This window comes from Cryptomeria japonica, chromosome 5 (assembly GCF_030272615.1).
Source record: "Cryptomeria japonica chromosome 5, Sugi_1.0, whole genome shotgun sequence".
Taxonomy (NCBI): Eukaryota; Viridiplantae; Streptophyta; class Pinopsida; order Cupressales; family Cupressaceae; genus Cryptomeria; species Cryptomeria japonica.
The window spans coordinates 910,940,854-910,960,057 of NC_081409.1; the positions used below are offsets into that span (position 1 = coordinate 910,940,854).

At 37.4% G+C, this 19,204-nt stretch overlaps 1 protein-coding gene across 8 annotated transcripts in view; it reads right to left on the reverse strand.

The window, feature by feature from the left end:
- Positions 1–1,947: 1,947 nt before the first annotated feature.
- The window catches only part of LOC131044751 (uncharacterized), a 54,651-nt gene continuing 37,394 nt past the window's right edge, over positions 1,948–19,204 (reverse strand). For 2 of the 8 annotated variants that reach the window (XM_057978167.2, XM_059221845.1), the window contains 4 exons: positions 7,198–7,332; positions 4,611–6,719; positions 3,108–4,135; positions 1,948–2,481 (listed from right to left, as the gene is read on the reverse strand). In XM_057978167.2, the coding sequence (XP_057834150.2) occupies positions 2,364–2,481; positions 3,108–4,135; positions 4,611–6,179 (2,715 nt within the window). In that variant the 5' untranslated portion in view covers positions 6,180–6,719; positions 7,198–7,332 and the 3' untranslated portion in view covers positions 1,948–2,363. Of the gene's footprint in view, positions 2,482–2,928; positions 2,969–3,037; positions 4,136–4,610; positions 6,720–7,197; positions 7,333–19,204 lie in introns of those variants that run through there. The other 6 variants (XM_057978169.2, XM_057978168.2, XM_057978166.2 and 3 more) reach the window with 6 other exon arrangements.

Sequence of the window (19,204 nt, forward strand, 5' to 3'; positions counted from 1 at the left end):
GAAAAATGATTGGAGGTGAGAGATCCTAGATCCTCCTCCATCAAACACGGCCAAGGAGATTCCCCCAAATTTAGAAAACATGTCAAATGAGGAAAAGAGAAGATGTCAACTCCAAACAAGCAGCCAAATTTTAACGAAGAACACAAAACCTAATTAGGGAAAACAAAAAAGAGGGATCGATGCTCTTGCATCAACGACTAAGTCTACTTCATAAGTCCCTCCTACATATTATTATGCATCATAAAATTCTTTTACACATCTTATAAATCCATAGATGTCCTTATACATTGTGCATGGCATAGATACCCTTACACATCGTAATGCAATAGGCAAGTGGGTAATATGTCATTTCCAAGGATGCTTGAGATTTGTCCCAAATAGGGCACCCTTTTTCATGTGGCCTCATGTGTACAACATATTACGATATTAAATAAATAAAATGTCTACCCAAATTTGCATTTTGTATAATGCCTAATCCTCACATGAAAGAAAACCAAAGTAAGACCATAGTTTAGATCACATGAATTAACACAGAAGGACAATCACCTATTTCAAAACCTATAAGCGGGAACAAATTCATATGACATCAACTGTGAGCAAAAATACAACCAAAGGATATTGCATAAGATGAGGGCACCTAAAACTAGAAGTTAATATATAGTTTAAACAATGCATGGACTATGCCAATAAGTTGAACATGTCTATTGAGGATCAAAAGCATTTAAACAAAAAATTTAAGATAATGTACATTTTTTTCTTGTTATTAATGATTGCATGCTTTCACAATCGTAGCATGACATTTGAATTTTAAGTTTGTTTCTTGTTATTAATGATTTCATGTTTTCACAATCGTAACATTACATATGAATTTTAACTAGATAATTTTCTCTAATTTTTTTAATTTATGGTTTCAAATGTATCTAATAAAAAAAAATCTAGAATATTTTGCAATCTTTATTATGTATTAAAATGAACACTTGTGCTGGTTGTTTTCAATTAAAATCACTATATCTTCAATAAAATAGAGTGCTTTGTTTTGCCAATAATGGCATAATGTGATGGTCAAATAGTATGGTGTGCTTCTTGCTACCAAGGTTCAAACCCCTATAGAAGTGTTGATGTTGAGGGTTTATGTTGAGGATGAGATCCCTGTATGTGACCTCACTAGTTCATAGCTTTGGTCAAAAGCATTTAGCCTTATGTGTGTGTCTAGAGAGAGAGAGGCAGTGTGTGTGTGTGTTGCTATGCATTAGAAACTCTTCAAGCTATTTTTTTCTCATGATTTCTTTTTACTTACATATCTGAGATATTTATTTTTAAAAAAATTCAGGCATTTAAAATTTTAATGCAAAATTCTCAAATTGTATCCCTAAACACAATTTCACATACTTGATTTTAAGAATAATTCTCATTACTATAATAACAAAGAAAGTATACCACTTCATGAAAAGGACCACAAATAAACTATATATAATTGAATTGTTCTAATCATTTACTAACTAGAAGAAGTCAGATGACCATCCTCTTTTTGAATTTCCAGTGTTCTTTGTTACCGTTGAAATTGGATTGCATCACCTTTCAAAACCTTCCACTCTACCGCAAAGCATTAAAAAAAACGAATTATGATGGGAACAAATCATTTGTTGGTAAACATCCGGTATCTGAAAACATAGCATGTTCCTTTGGTACAGCAGAATTTTTGAGATGACTCAACATTAGACAATATGCTTTAAATAATCAATAGTTCTCATAATTCCATTTGTATACAAGTCTCATTGCAAAACAAAGAAATTGAGCAAACTTCAGATTTGAAATGTACGAGTGAAAGGTGCTAACAGAATCAACCGTGTGATGTTCGCAGATTATTTAACATTATTTAACACACATCAATTATAATGCCTTATATTACAGCACACAGGTCGTAAGAAAATAAGTGTATTTGTGGCTTTGAGTATGGTAATCATATATGTATGCATTAATTGCACAACATTAAACGACTTTTGTCATGAAATATATTGCTGAACAAATAATCTCATACAATGTAAGACATTTTCTGCCAAAAGTTCTAAAGCACTTTTAGCTGTGCATGTATACTATTTGTAAAAGGTCACACTGCATTCTCTTTCTACCTTCTAATCTGCTTCGTTGCATTGCATTTAGGCATATTGCATCCATCACTGAATAATTAGACTAGATTAGGATAGCTTTTTGTGGCGTGTTACCTTCATTGCAGGCAAGATCGCCCTTATATAGATGGCTTTATTTTCATTGCGTGTTATTGACCCTCGTAAGCAAAGCATCCTAGCTTTCATTATCTTGCCTCTTTTGTTTAACCACTACAGACTTGCTAAGTGTTTGACCTATTAGTCTTGGACTGCACGTCTGATAATCAACTTGTAGGTCTCTCCTTGATCTCTCTCCATAAGATGGTCAGCAGACTCTATTCCCAGCCATACAGGTGTAAAAGCTCTGCTGAATATCCTGCAATTATAGCCTATCATAACAAAATATAGATTTTGAGGGAAGACAAACAGTTACTATCAAATCTCATTTTGAATTTTAAGGATTGCATAGATTGAGGAAATGTACAAACAAGTTTCAGTTGAGAAAAAAAATCAGCAAAATAAAAAGGTAAAAATAAAATCTACAAAAACAATAAATCATGAAGGAAAATCTTGCCAATATCCAATCTGCACAAAGCTATAAGCCATAAATGTCCAGCTCTAATGTCTCAGCAAAAAGTGTTTCTTTTGGTCATGTTTTTAGCAATCCTAACGTAACTTGTAAGTTCCTGCTTGTCATGAAACAAAGTCGAATTCATGGGTATAAAGTAACAAAAGATTCATATCATCATGGCATAATAAAATGCATCCCAATACATGCTAAGAACCCAATATACACGAGCTCTTAGGTACCTACGTGTATAGTAACAAAATACTAACCTTAGATCCATGTTAGAGAGAAAAATCTGTATTAAAAGAAAGAAATTTTATAGACATACCTTCCAATGATTTCCAAAACTGACTATAAAAACAACTTGAGAATTGTCTGTGACAAAATCAATAATATCAGAAAATGCTTGAATATAGATTATAAATTGTGCTTACATGGTTAAATTATTCTCTTCTACATCGTTCAAGGAATTTTCAGTTGCTCCTTTCTTGATGCAATTTACAAAATTGGGAGGAAACAGTTGACTATCCAGCTCATTACAATCTTCAACGGTACATTGAAAACTTGGTTGATTCGGACAAAAATTGACATCCCCATTCTCTTGGTTGGAATTGTCATTCTCCAATAAAGGTAAGATGCAACTAGGAATATGGTTTTCAAGTTCAGTATATGATTGTGAAATACTATCGGAAAATGGCTGAATTAAACATCTCTTCTCATTGGGCATGTTCTGTGCAGGCAGAAACCGAGAAGACTTGTCCAATGTAGAATGACCGACCTTTGGCACCTCCCGCATATGCCTATTTATATTTTCATAACTTTCATTTGAAACATCCGAAAATATGGATGGTAAACTCCATAAATCTGTGACGCAGGAAATCTGATCTCCATTACAATGAAAACTACAATTGGTTTCTGTAGACAATGCTCTTGAAACCGGAGATGGAATATGTACCGGCCTGTGACTTGGAGCAGATATGGGTGAGCAACCTGACGACTGAATTCCAGTTGCTTTGGTATCTGAAGGACTGGATCCAACTGCTGCAGAATAGCTTATGACAGATTCTGTAACAGGTCCAAGCAATGATATGGCATCTTGTTGATATAAGGAATCTTTATAGGTGATACTTCCAACTGTAACCAGCCTAACTGGAGAAACTTGAGAATCTGGTGAAATAACCCCACATGACACTAAATCGCTACATTTTGATGTAGCTGCTGCTAAAGTAGGTGAAGTGTGCTCAAATGAGCCAAAAGAGATGCTGGTAGAAGGTGAAGATGACAGCGGGACCTGCATTGCAAAAGAGTTGCTGCTTATTTCAATTGGCTTCTCCTCTTTGAACTTACTTTCCAATGCTGAATTATGAGACATGCAAGAAGATGTTGAAGGTCTTGTACACAGATTCTCCCATGATTTTGAGTGGGTTGTCACTTGCGATATCATTTGCAGCTCAACTCCCACCTAAACAAATAGCATTTTCTCAATTAAATTTTGTTTTTTGCATGCAAACATGCATCCACAACAATGAGTAAAGAAAACAAGCAGATGCTGATTTGCACAACTGCCACACACGGAAGTTATTAAGGCACCTGCTTGTATTTATAATGGTAACAAGAGGTCCTGAAAGCAAGGAAGGAAAAAATACATAATATAAGTGAGCTGTGCATGATTCACATCTCACTTAATTGGTTAAAAGCCATGAATAGCAACAGGAATCCACATATGAAAAGAATTAAGTCTCCCATCTACCTTCAATCTGTCAATTTCAGATACTAATTTGACTATTTAATTTCCAGGTTGCTAACATTGTGGATATAAAAACGAAAAACTAAAGGCAGATGCAACAAAGTGTAAAAATTTTGGAGATGCAAACTACATTCCAGTATAGATAATGCAAACAAAGAGAAATATGGAATAAAATCATTAAACAACTTACATGTGACTCCAAAGGAGTTATTCTATCCATGCAACCATTTACATGCTTCACTGCCTTGAAATCTCCACATTCCTTGCTCCCAGTAAGAAATGTTTTGTTATTACAAGTGACCTCAGGCCTAAGATGAGTTCCTTTGTTCCATATATTTGAACAGGCTGTCCTGTTCCAAACAGAATTGTTAACCTGCCCACGGTTTAGACTAATTGATCCAGCCGAGCCATTTTCATTAGATGAAGCATCTAGAGAACTATTTATTTTACCTGGCTTCACACCAGATTTTTCACCACATACCCTTGTTACAGGACTTGAATATGAAGCTGACCTTCCATGAGAGATAATATAATATTTCGCAGGAGCAGAATATTGGGAGGTGTCAACCTGTGCTGTACCATTTATTGCTCCTTTCCTGGCCTGCCCATTTGTTTTGAACCCTTTTTGCAAAGTTAAATGAAGAGTTTTGGAGTTCTTCACATTCTTCATGGGCTCTGCAACTGACCATGATGTGCTTTCTAATATCTTTTTTCCCGTTTCCTCATTTTCCTCTAATTTGATCTTCTCCTTTATGCTTTCTTTTTTATTTTTTAACACTTCCCCATCCTCTACAAGATTACCCTTAGCAGACACCTTTGTCTTCCTATTCTTCACTGCCTGTGGCCTCCTACCTATTTCCTTCTCTCTGTCTATTTCCTGCTCCCTCACTGTGACTGCTTCCCTTTCAAACTCTTTCTCAACCTCCAATTTCTGATTCCTTAACTTGCTTCTTTCCTCAACTAATCTAGCAACCTCTTCTCTCTGCTTTCTCTCTTCTTCCTCAACCATTTCCTTCACTAATCTAGCTTGTCTCTTCTCCTCTGCCTTCCTCTTGGCTTTTTCCACCTTCTTCACATGAAAGTCGCACCTATCTTCACTTGTCTGTTTATCTGCCTTTGATCCAGAATTTAAGATTTCATGTTCTCTTAAAAAGTTCTTCTTCTGCATAATCTTCCAAAACCAGCCAACAATGAACATAGAGAATTCTACAGATTTTACTATAAACATAGCTAAGTCAGAACAAGACTCTCCTGATGGACACTTTCCACCCTGAAGTATCCCTCGAAATGTGCCCATGCTACTTCCACAATAATTCTCCATATTTCCTGAACCTGAAATACCAGGATCCAGCTTAGTTATTTCCAATATAGGCCTCCGTGAAATGTGGCCACAGTATCCACACATGAATCTTCCACTCCCAGGATTTTGATCTCTATATGCTGTTAAGCAATTTCTGCACTTGCGTATTGCTTCTCTGCGCCACTTGGCTGCCATTTGTGATTCTACTCTTCCTCTCTCTTTCATTAGAGAATTCCGGTGTGCTCTCCAGGCACAAAGCCACGGAAATATAACTTCATACCATCCAATGCTAATCAAAAGCACCAAAATGCAAGCCAAACGAGAGGATGTTATTTCAAACCTAAGACTTGGGGGCAGAAATTGTGAAAATGCCCACAATGAGATAAGAGGGATAACCAACCATGTCAGCATGATGACAATGCGCCGTGACAGCCTTGATGTAACACACAATATACACATTATCGTCCCTTGTATCCCTTGGCCTGTCCCAACTCCACTATGCCTTGCAAACAAGTATTCAAAGTCTTGCTTGTATCCAAAATTAGATGATAGAAAAACCTTCAGTACTGTTCTTGTTTTTTAACCCAAACTTAACTTCTAAGTACTTAATTTTTCAACTTCATATTTTATACCATACTTTCCACTACCTTATTCCAGGAATTGCAGAGAATTTTGTCATAATCTCACTTTTTTATATAGTCTTTATTGTGATACTTCCAACAATAGCAACTTGGCATTTTGTTGTGCATTTGAAACAATATATCTTTGGCCAATCCTAAAGCTGGTGCAAGAAAGTATCGTCGAATTGAAATGAACACATTTTACAAAGAAATGCTGACGCCAAGCTGAAACAAAAATCTCAACAGACTTCTTGCATAGAATCAAAAATAAAGAATCCTTCAATCTGGCTTCTCCCGCATATTAAGCTTCCATGCTTTTTAAGCTGGCAGAATGCAATCGCAGAATACTACACTCCTTTACCAACCATTATCATCTGTACTGCATATGTGCAAAGAGAATAACTGTCATTGTTAGTATCAAACTCCATGAATAGACTTGAGAAGTAAATTTGAATGCAAATTTAACAACTCAAAAGCTAAATAACAAACCATGAACATTGCAAAAAGCTGTGGCAGTATCAGAAGACGTGGCTGAATTTCTGGTTACACACTTGATTGAAAAATTGAGGAACTACAAGAGACTAAATATACCAAATAACTAGAAATAAGCCAATGATAACTAATTTATTTGTCAATTATGATTTCAAAAATTTGTGAGTCACACAGAGAAGAACAATATTGTCCTTTGTTTGTGATCGTATAAATACAATTATAATACCTGATTTTGGCATAGATAAAACTTTAAATTTATATACTTTAAATTAGATTATTAATGTGTATTAGAATTTTTCTCAAGCTTTAATATAAATTTGTGTTTAAGGAATTATATATAGATGTATACTAGATACCAAACTTACATTTCAGATGGTCCGTCCCATCACTGATCAGAGAAACATAGCATCTTCCAATCCATATCAAAGCTTGCAGAACCTGCTACAGCTTATGAAATTGTCTATATATAAGGCATATCACTTGTCTTGGATATTTTTCACCTAATTAAGGTTAAGATAACAGAAATTAATAATAATAATAATAATAAAAAAGAGAAAAAAAACAGCCATCAGACCACATATAGCCATCGTATGAGAAAGAGAAGTACAAACTCAATTTGTCCACATGATTTGCAACTCCATCAATGTCATGGGAAAAACATAGAATTTCCAGGATTAACAGAGAGATACATAATCTAAGGCTCTCATCAGAATGATTCAGAAACTGAAACTTTCCAGTATAGTTAAACTTTGATGGTATTTAATATATGGAGCAAAGACCAACTGAAAAAACAAAAATGGGTATGGCAGGCCCACCAACTGTGAAGGGGCTGAGGGCCCACTGTGATAGGGCCAAGAGCTGACTGAAGTCTTGCCAAAAGAAAAACAGTGACAGGAAGGAGAAAAACAGCAAAACGCGGGAGATAAACCCTGCATTACAGTAACAGCAAATAGGGTATATAATTGTTTGGGCAAAACCTGTATTTTTAATCTGGAATGCTCACAGCGTTTTGTTAGTTGGAAATATTTATTTTCCAACAAGTCCTAAATTCTGTCAAAAAAAACTGAAAATAATCTGTAAAACTGAGGTCAAATGGCTTATCATACCAAAGACTCAAAATCTATTATCACTGAAGCACAAAAAATAACTGGTCAGAATTTTAATGTTTGGGTTCATAAAATAGTAAAGTACCATTGCTGAGCATTGAGAATATGACAAGATAATCCTTAAAACAAAACAAAAAGACACTTAAAATTTTAATGATTTCAATAAACATCACAAGGGAACACTTTAGTTGTTAAAAGTTAAAACTATATTTCTGATGACTTGATCCTTGAAATCTGGAATGCCAGTTCCACTAGCAACATTGAGAAAGCTTGAATAACAAATAGCAAACCTCAAAAAAGGAAAGAATCCTATATCTAAAAAATCTATTGTTTTCCACAAAATTAAGGGAGGTTGGGTCCCTATTCGAGCACCTTCTTGTTGTGTTGCAATCACGCACGCCCCATTCCAAATGGGGACCTGTTGATGTGTCTTTTGTACACGACCAAACACAGAATAAAATACCCAGAGGTATCCTATCCTCTCTTGAATAAAGTTCCCCGAATGCTGAAGATTTCGCAGAAGGATCAATCGGAGAAACTCCAAGGTTCTGTTATGTAGGTTCTCTACTCGTGGATAAGCACCAGTGGACGTTGTGTTTGCTGTTTTACAAGGGGCCTTACGTACTTTCTGGGAAAGCTTGTTCTTGCAACTACTTTTCAATGAGGAAAGTGAATTCTCCTAATACTAACTAATGTTTCGAAAAATGGCAAAAGATAAGGGCTTTGAGGAGGCGATACTAAACTAATCCTAGGAATGACTAAAAGAGGACTGATCTTAGTAAAACTCTACCAATTTCAGTATTGCCAAAAGATTACAACTCTACTGGAATTGGTGCGATCTTCTAAGGGAATTCAATGATTTTCGAATCATCAATGGGATAGATACTATCACTAAGATACATATCAATATCTCCAATAATGATTGAACTCTTAAACAATCTTAATATCTCCAGTTGACCACACAAGGCGTGCTTACAATCAGTAAGGAGCTAGTGGTTTGGACTATGAGTTTTACCAAAGATCAAACACAACATTTGTCCTTCAATCTAATTCTAAAACTTAAGTACTATCTCTACTAAGAGTGATTCAAGAAGATAAACAACCATGAAGATAGCCACAAGGATTGCAATAAAACACCATAACTTCAATATTTCATTGATCTCATAGCAAAATAAAACAACAATTGTTCAACTTTCTCTCTTCACTACTTCTTTCTCTGTTGCTAACAATCTTAATCTTATTTCTCTTTTCTCTAACTCTCTATCTCTCTAAAATGAATTGAGTGAGGGCTTATATAGCACTCTCAAATACAATGAATGGCCTGGATCTAAAGAAGATCAAAGGCTGAGATTTTGACACCTAAACCCTAGTTAGGATTTGTTACAAAAAGAACCCCATTAAGATAAACATTATCAATTCATAGCCAATAGAAATTGGCACATATAACGAGGAAACGTAGCCCAATGGGGATAGAGTTGCCACATCATCTTACAACAACTTCTCATCTAGAATTTTGTTCCCTTTTCTATGTTCTTTTCTGGCATATTCAATGAATCTGGACGTAATCCCCTCAATCTCAGCAATGGGAATCTCATGCAAGTTCTTCATTCATTCTTCCAAGTGAAGGACTTGATCAAAAGCTGCAAGAAGAGTCATCTCCCATCCAGACTCAAGCTCTTTTGTTTTCTCGATCAGGAACATTGTAGCATACATCTGATCTCGCTGCTTTTTTGTGACCATATTCTCCTCTTTGCAAAAAATAATTTTGATCCTGTCTTCCAATTCTTGGACATCTACATCTGCCTCGATCTCTATCCTTCTCTCAAGAATTGTACACATTACATCTAACACCTTGTCTTGAATAGGGTGGATAGTGCATTCAACTCGGTTGCATCTGGTAATGATGTCTTCGAAAAGAACTTCCTTCATCTGGAGCAAAGTTGACCATTGCAGAAGGTTATGGGTTCCTCCATCCATTATCTTCTCTTGTGCTAAAATCTGCCTTGGCGTCCTTATCACATGCAAGACCGGGATGACAATGTCTCTAGTGTGAGTGAATGCATCCACAGGTTATCAAGAGATTATGAATGATCTGGTATTGATGTCTTCGAAAAGAACTTCCTTCATCTGAAGCAAAGTTGACCATTGCAGAAGGTTATGGGTTCCTCCATCCATTATCTTCTCTTGTGCTAAAATCTGCCTTGGCGTCCTTATCACTTGCAAGACCGGGATGACAATGTCTCTAGTGTGAGTGAATGCATCCACAGGTTATCAATAGATTATGAATGATCTCAAGGACTTGGATAGCCCTGTGGACTGTCTTCATCATTCTCGTTACAAATTCAATGGCTACCTTGTAAGATTCATCAATCCATGAACTCATGAGTTGGGCTAAGTTCTTCATCCTTTCTGCCTCATTTATTGATTCAGGAGGAAGTACATGCAAAGGTGATATTGCTAGATCCTGTCGCCTTAATGGTTGATTAAGGTGGCTAAAATAATTCCTCCAAGCACTAACCTCCCTTTCTAGCTTCTTATTCTTTTCCATTTCTTCCTTGAGTTTATCATTAAGTGCTCTCACTGAATCAGTCACTTCTTCCATGGCCTGCTCGGAGGTAAGTGGACCAAGATCAAATGTCTCTATATCATATTCCTCTGCCATAATCTCATCCTCATATTTGTCCACTACTGGTGTGGCTACCTGTATCTTCCTAGTTCCTGCATCATCTCTAATTACCTTTGACATCTTTGTAGCCTTTTTCTTTTCGATTTCTTCTTGGGAATTTCCTATGAGACTTTCCAAATCAAATATTTGTTCTTCCTCTTCAACTACAACTACCCTTGCCAGTCTTTCTTTTAGCCAATCTGGAATGGAAGACTTTCTTTCCCTTACCTGTATTTCCTTAGGCAAAGGTCTATCGTCTCTAAAAGGAGATGTTGCTTCATCATCATTCTTTTCTTCTTGTTGTTCATTAGCACCAACCTGGAGAGATTGACTTGATGAGTGCTGAGGTGTTCGTCCTTTGCCTTGTTTATCATTCTGCACCATGGATTCCATAGACTCATCAATTTCATACACTATCTCTCTTTGATCCTCTCCTTGACTTATCTCCTTCTCATGTCTAGAAGACGTACTCGTTGGACGATTAGGATTCACCTTTTGTTTCTTCTTGGAGGGTTCTCTCTTCTCAGGTCCTTCTTTTCTCTTCGATCATTTGGAATGAGAAGTATTCTCACTCACACTTGCTTCTCCTTCTTTTGTTCTTGTCTCTAGGGTGAATGTCATGGCTATATTCTGCTCCTTCAATTTTTGATGTTGTACGTCCACCCATCTACGAGTGCAATTCAAAACAGGGTCCATCAATGCTCTTAGGTCTGCAACTTCTTGCTCATTCCAACCTATCTTCACTTCTTTATCTTCCTTCTCATAGGACGATTGGAGATATCTACCACTGTCCTGGGCTTGATCGGCTCCTCTATAAACTTTACATTTCCTGATAAGATCCAAGGGTAATCTAGAATGCATCTTTCTTTTCACCTCTACATCATCCTAGACATTCATCCAGAAGTCCTCCACTTGAAACTCATGTTTGTACTTCTTCCCAACTGTCTCTTCCATATGACCATGAGGATCGAAATTCTCTCTTGAGGCAAAGGATGTGAATGAATACAAAGATAATTCCTTTTTTGCATCTTCTGCGGCTTGAGAATTAGGACACACTTCAATTGAGTTTCCCAATAAAATAGGTACGGGGATACCATTTCCATGCTTATGTCTTGATGCTTTAGCATAAGCTGCCAACTGTCTAGTCACTTCAAGTAATATTATTCTGTCTGTAGGATACCTTGGCAACATATAGGGAGGTGAAGGACATCCATGGACCCTGATGTAGGTAAATTTTGGAAATTGAATGATCCATGCACCATGCTTCTTCATGAGCTCCTGTGCCTCGGTAGACAATCAGTGGTGAATCCCTCCTTGCAATGTCCTAGTGATATACATTGTGAAGGTGTCATTGACTAGCTTGTAGTCATTCCTTGGCAGATGATGCAATTGAACATAAGAATCACATGCTCTTATCTCTCCCGTCCCTCTCCCAACAACTCCTCTATGTGGTAACCCTGCATACTCAAAACTTCTTACTAAGGAATATATAACATATGAACTCATGTGGAATGACTTAGTAGGGACTAGCCTCCTCAACTGCACATCTAGGTTGTTGCTAATAATTCTAGCCCAATTGAGCATTCCTTTTCCTTGGACGATCACTTGAATAAAGAAGAACATCCACTTGTCAAAGAAGAAGGCCTGAGAGGCACCTATAACCCGATTGAGCATGGTTATCAAGTCCCTGAATTCCTCTTGGAAATCAATTCTATGTGGCGTATTCGGTATCTTGTTCAAGCGAGGCCTACTCTCGAGTAACCAATTCTTATTGATGAAGTTTAGACAGGTATCAGGATCATCTTCATAGATAGACCTAGCTCCTTCCAAGCTCTTATAGATCATATCTCTCGGCTCCGGGAGATGAAAAGCTTCACTTATAGCTTCTTCTGAAAGATAGGCTAGGACAATTCCATCCTCGGCTATGATCGTCCTTGAATGTGAATCATAGTGCTTGGCACATTCGATCATTAGCTCATGACATCTAACTACAGGAGGGAAGTCTGCAGCCTTGATATTATGCCACTCTCAATTATCTTCTTGGCTATGGGTGATGGTTTGCCGATGTAGGGCGCTTCTCAGAACTTCCTCACATTGAAGTTCCCCAAGTTGGTATCTCCAATATTGCTCCATTTGGACACGATCCTGGTCTCCAAATCATCGTTCTTTTGATCTCCTTTTATGAGAGCCTTTCGGGTAGCGGATCCACTCGCCTTGGGGGTCGCTATTTGCTACCTACAAAAAGAGGCTTAAGTTAGATTTAAGTGTAGAATCTTAGTTAGGTGACTTGAGATTCCTTAAAAGATGAAACCCTTTTAGAAAAGGTAATTTTTCAAACTAGGCATCACCTAGAAATTAAACTGGATATAGAAGACCTAGCCTTAAGCAAATTTAAAATAGAAACTTGAATTAGATCTTCAATACCTTGTCTAAAAAATCAGATTAAACACCTTACCTTCAATTTTCACTTATTAATTTGAAAAGATGGATAAAAAAATGAAGATTTCTGCTGAATGAAAGGTCTTTGATCTGCACTTCAAGTTCCCCCTTGATGATTTAGCCTTCACTTAGCCTTTAATCAGCCCTCATAAATCAGAAATTCGCCTATACCTGCTACAATTCGCTTCTCCAATTCTGCTCCTTAAATTCGCTTAGGAAGAATGAATGAATGAATGATTAAAGATTTCAAAATACATCTTCCTTTATAGGGCGCTTTCACCCTTTTCCCAAGAGGCCGACTTCTTAAATGCATAAATAAAATAAAATAAAAACACCTCCAAGCTGGCCGACTTAGCAATAAAGCTAAAAAGATATAATTGGGCACCAAGGAATAGATTTTTTATTTTAAGACTTAAAAAATCAATTTACCCATTTGATAAGTGTCTAATTTAGGCGGATTTGCATTACTTACCCAAATGAGGTTTGATTAGCAATTAATGAGAGGGAAATTGTGTCTTGAATATGGTTTATTTGCGAATTTCTCGAGAGGGTATAGGTAAGCCTAGAAGATGTTAGAGTTTCTTCAAAATATGATGAAGGCACACTTAGTCTTCATAATAAATATTATGTTCATGATGTGAGAAAGGCTTAAACCACCCCCAAGGAGGCTTGCTTGAACATCTCACCTAGCAAAACACTTCTCTTCAAGGAAATGTTCACTCTGGACCCTTTGGAAGGGTCAAGAGCGATTTTGCCATTTTAGTCCATTTACTTCATCTTTCCATACCTTCACAATCTTGATTTTTCACTATTCCATGCTCTTGTCATCATGACCTTGCAACTTGCCTTTGCCTAGCTCAAACAAGTTGAAAAATAGGCATTTCAAAGGATTTCACCCTGGACCATTTGGAAGGGTCAGGAGCGAAATTCATCCCTTAGCTCGAAATTCTCACTTCTTGCACCAACAACCTACTCAAATGCATGCTTGTGGCAATCCTCAAGTCCAATCCACCTTGACCACTGTCCTGGCCTAACACAAACTTGAAGGAAAAATGATATTTTGTGAATTTCACTCTGGACCCTTTGGAAGGGTCAGGAATGAAATTCAAGTTTTAGACTTGATTCTTCATCTCCCTCACTTCAATTCATCTTGCAAGGCAAAATAACATCATTCCACCTTCAACCACACCCTAGGAATCAAAGTTTTGGCTTCACTCAAGGAGAAAATAGGTGGTTTGAAAAATTTCGCTCTGGACCCTTTGGAAGGGTCAAGAGCGAAATTCCTGACTTGCTTGTTTTCCTTCTCCTAGGTCTATCCCTTTCACATTCCATACCTAGACTATCATCTTTGGATTCATCTCTCAACATGACTACACTTGCTTGGCCTCAAAATGACTAGAAAGGAGAATTTCGCTAAAAAACCATGGCCAGGGATAGGACCTATTTAGGATTTCGCCCTGGACCCTTTGGAAGGGTCAGGAGCGAAATCCTTATCCTAGCCTAAAATCTACATTTCTGGTGGCCAAAATCCATTCAAGGGCAATCCTAGGGGCTTCTCTCACCTTGGTCTAGGCTTGGCTTGGCACAAATTTTGGAAGATAGGATAGGTTTTAGGATTTTCGCTCTAGACCCTTTGGAAGGGTCAGGAGTGAAATTCTTGTTTTTGAGCTTATTCCTTCATTCTTTAAACCTCAATCCACATCAAAAGGCAAGGACACACCTTCTCACTTCCATCCATGCCATAAAAACCAAGGATTTGACCTTCTCCAAGGGAAAAATAGGTGTTTGCAAGAATTTCGCTCTAGACCCTTTGGAAGGGTCGGGAGCGAAATTTGCATTTTAGGACAAATTCTATCATGCCTCTCACTTCAACTCACCTCAAAGGTCAAGGAAACACTGCTTCATTCTTCCCTAAGCCATAAAAACCAAAAGTTTGACTTGATTTGCAAGGAAAATAGGTGATCTTAGGAATTTCACTCTGGACCCTTTGGAAGGGTCAGGAGCAAAATCCTAGTTTTTGCTCAATTCCTCCAAATTTGTTGATTCCTAGCAACTCAAAGACATGCCTAAGGATATCCCCAATCTCAATTCATCCTGACCCACACTTGTCTTGGCATAAAATTGGGAAAAAAGAGTGGTTTTGTGGAATTTCGCTCTGGACCCTTTGGAAGGGTCAGGAGCGAAATCCACATTCTAGGCTTGACTCTTCATCTTTTCAACTCCAATCTTCTTTGCAAGGCAAAAATACATCACTCTTAGCCCAAGGAACAAGGTTTGTGGCCTAAGCCTGGAAGCAAATGAGGTTAATAAAGAATTTCGCTTTGGACCCTTTGGAAGGGTCAGGAGCGAAATTCATCTTTTAGGCAAAATCTTGATCTTTCAATGCGTCCAACCTCCTTTCAAGGTAAGAACATACCAATCCACCCTCTAACATGCCTTAGAAACCAACGCCTATCCAAAACAAGGAAGGAAATGAGAGTTATTTGGAAGGGTTAGGAGTGAAATCCTCTTTCCAAGTTGATTTTGCACTTTATTCATCCAATCCTTCCTCAAACTTGATCAAAACCATCTCTCCTCACCATAATCAAGTGAATCTACCATCAAATTAGCTCAAGACAAGGTCATTTTCATCATTTTAGGCAAGATAGGGGGTCAAACTGAGGATTTCGCTCTGAACCCTTTGGAAGGGTCAGGAGCGAAATTCTCCTTCTACGTTGATTTCCACCACTTCATCACCTCAAACCTCCTCTCAAAGACAAATATGCATCAAAGCCTTCCCTTCATGCCTTAGAAGTCAACAAACTTGGTCATATCAAAGAGCAAAGTGGAGGAAAAGTGGATTTCGCTCTGGACCCTTATGTCTTAAGTCAAAATCTTCGTCTTTTAATGCTTTCAATCACTTTTCAAGGCACAAACATATCAAAACCTTCACAACATGTCTTGGAAACTAAGACCTTGGTCTAATCCAGGAAGGAAAGGGTGTCTTCTAAGAATTTTGCTCTAGACCCTTTGGAAAGGTCAGGAGCGAAATTCATAATTTAGGTTGATTTCACACTCCATTGCCTCAATTCATCTTCAAACTTGATCAAATTCACCTTTCCTTATCACCATCAAGTCTATTTGCCATCTCCTTGGCTCCAAGATCTTCATTTTTGATAGCCAAGGCTAAAATTGAGGGTCAAGAAGAATTTCGCTCTGGATCCTTTGGAAGTTGGAAGGGTCAAGAGCGAAATTCAAGTTTTAGGCTAGTCTTTCACCTCTTTTCTCCTTTTTATGTCTTGGACACACTTTGTTAGGCTTCCTTCCATCATGATCATGCCAATTTACTCTTTAGGTTGACATATAGCTCAAGGTTTTGTAGAAAGTAGGGTTTTGCATGAATTTCGCTTTGGACCCTTTGGAAGGGTCAGAAGCGAAATTCTTCCTCGAGCTCAAGTCATGGCCTCATTTTCACTTTTATTTACATGTGTTTTTACCTTCATTCAAGCCTAGGAAAGGGTTAGCTCAGAGCCCGAGTCAAGGTGGAGTGTCTTGTGGAGAAATTCGCTCTTGACCCTTTGGAAGGATCAGGAGCGAAATTCCTCTTCTAGGCTTAATTCACCTTGAAAATGTCTTGACTTCGCCTTAGACTCAACCCTTTGATGCATTTCCTTCCATATCCTTGCCAATTCGCTCAACAATTCCTAAAATCGCCTCCTAAATCTTCCCTTTGCCACTGGCTCTGCCTAATTGACTCCGACTTGACGGAAGACAAGACTTTGACATGAAAACCAACAACCCTGACCTACCCTAACTTGAGACTTTTATCTCTTTTGGACAATTTATCCATCTTCAATCTCCTGAAAGGTAAGATCCTTCTAAGATAACCCTAGGGTTCAAGGTAGACAACAAACGACTTCCCCAAGTCCAGGTTACATTTAGCTTTGAAAGAAACCCTGGATGAGCTCTTTGAGAGAAACTCTAATCTACCCAACCCAGGCAACCACTAACTCACTCAAAACACCTAGCAAGCAGAGAAAAACCTAGCTAAGGGAAAGCAAAACCCAAGAAAAAGAGGGGGTCCCCATCCTAATGGGGCGATGTGTGAAATGGTCACAACAGGACCCCCTCCTTTTCGCTTCTTAGTTTAGTAGTTATGATTAGTTTTGTGTAGCTTGGCAGTGAATTTTGTCTCCTTGCTCTAAAAGGGAAAGTGATGTATTGTCAATACAAATGCATAGGTTAATCCATGAGTTAAAGTGCAAAATTCAATCCTTGGATGGGTGAGTCGAGTCAAGAATTTCAAGTCTAGGATAAGGACTGAGTGTGCAATCCACCATCTGGCTTAGGTAAATTCCTTGAGATTAGAAATGTGCAATTGTTCCAAAGAATGAAAATAGAATTTGTCCAAATTCAAGACTAAGGATAATCTCCGATTGGAAATCTAGGTCCGAGATCCTTAGGTAGGTGACCTTTAAAATGTGAGGAAATGTAATTCAAGATAAGGAAATTCACAAGATTCAAAAGTTGTCAAATGCAAGGAAAGTTGTCAGGAAAAGTGAAAAGAGGAAAAATTTCCAAAGAATGTGATATCTCCAACTTACTTAGACTACAGATGCTACACTTTTCCATGACAATCAAAGTAAACTACAGATGCTACACTTTTCCATGACAATCAAAGTATCTTGGAGTTGGTGAAGAATATAGTTTATCATGCTCGCACCAAGCATATTGAGGTTCACCATCATTACATTCAACATGTGGCCAATATTGATGAAATGTATCTCTCCTACTGCACATCTCATTAGCAATCTTCTAATCTAATGACTAAACTAATGAGCACATGATTATTCTAGGGGGATGAATCAATAAAATGCAACTTTCTAATTTTAAACTTTATCAATCATAATAACATCATTAACTCAACATTAATAATCATGCACATGAGAAGAACACAATAACACACGATATTTACATGGAAACCCTTACAAGAGAAAACCATGGCAAAACATTGCTTTATTAATCTTCTTTTTACAAATTTTGTAGGGACCAAACTACTAGAGGCATCAACCCCTCATTCAATTTGTGAACTCCAACCCACTGGAAGCACCAACTCCCACTTTTGGACTTGTAGGTACCAACCCCTCATTCAATTTGTGAGCACCAACCCACTAGAAGCACCAACTCCCACTTCTGAAATTGTAGGCACCAACATACCGATCTCTTAGAATGGAAGGATCCAATCTTCAAAGTACAATATGATAGATGTATGCAAGCTTCCTCTTCAAATTTTCTCCACGAATCTGCTCATACCCATGTTGAAGTCTTCACAATACTCTTTCACAAATCATGCATAAGTTTGTTCCAATGTCTTCATAAAATGAGATCAAAAGAATCTCATAAATCTGCCCTTCATGCACACAAATAATTCTTCATATGCTGCTCATTAATCTGCTGTAGCATATCCTCAAATTATGCCCTTAAATCTGCTGTAGCATGTCCTCAAATTTTGCCCTTAAATCTGCTCTTATAATCTTTCAAAAATCTGTCGCATACTCTCATAGATCTGCTCATATAACTTCAATAAATGTGCTTATAAACTCTCATAAGTCTGCTTCTATAATATTGCACATAAATCCTTCATAAATTCTGCATATAAACTTCTTAAAAATCTGCTCTTCAGATATTTGGATCTGCCGGTGTATAGATGATCACACATTGTTCAATCCACACTTTCTATCTCACACAATGCTCTCTATATATCTTTCCAAGAGTGGCAATTTCATTAAAAGACATCTCCTTTCACCTTTAAAACATAATTCTCCATTCCACGTGCTAATTGCATCTCTCCCTTTAATAAATTTGATTATGTTTGAATGATATATCTTTATTCTGCACAAACTCAATTTATCTTCACAAGTCATACCCACATCTTGTATCTCTATGTCTTCATGAAAAGATGCAACTCTTAGGAAAGCGACAGCTCTTTGAATGGGTGTGTTTTGATAACAAACTTCTAAATACTAATCACTCCTTTGAACACTTTATTTATCTTCAAATATGTATATATATAACACACTTCACATATTTCTTATGCCAATATATATCTTCATATCCTATGAAGAGATGTGATCCTTCTTAAAGGAGATGACCACTTTAATAGTCATGACTTCTCCTTAAAAT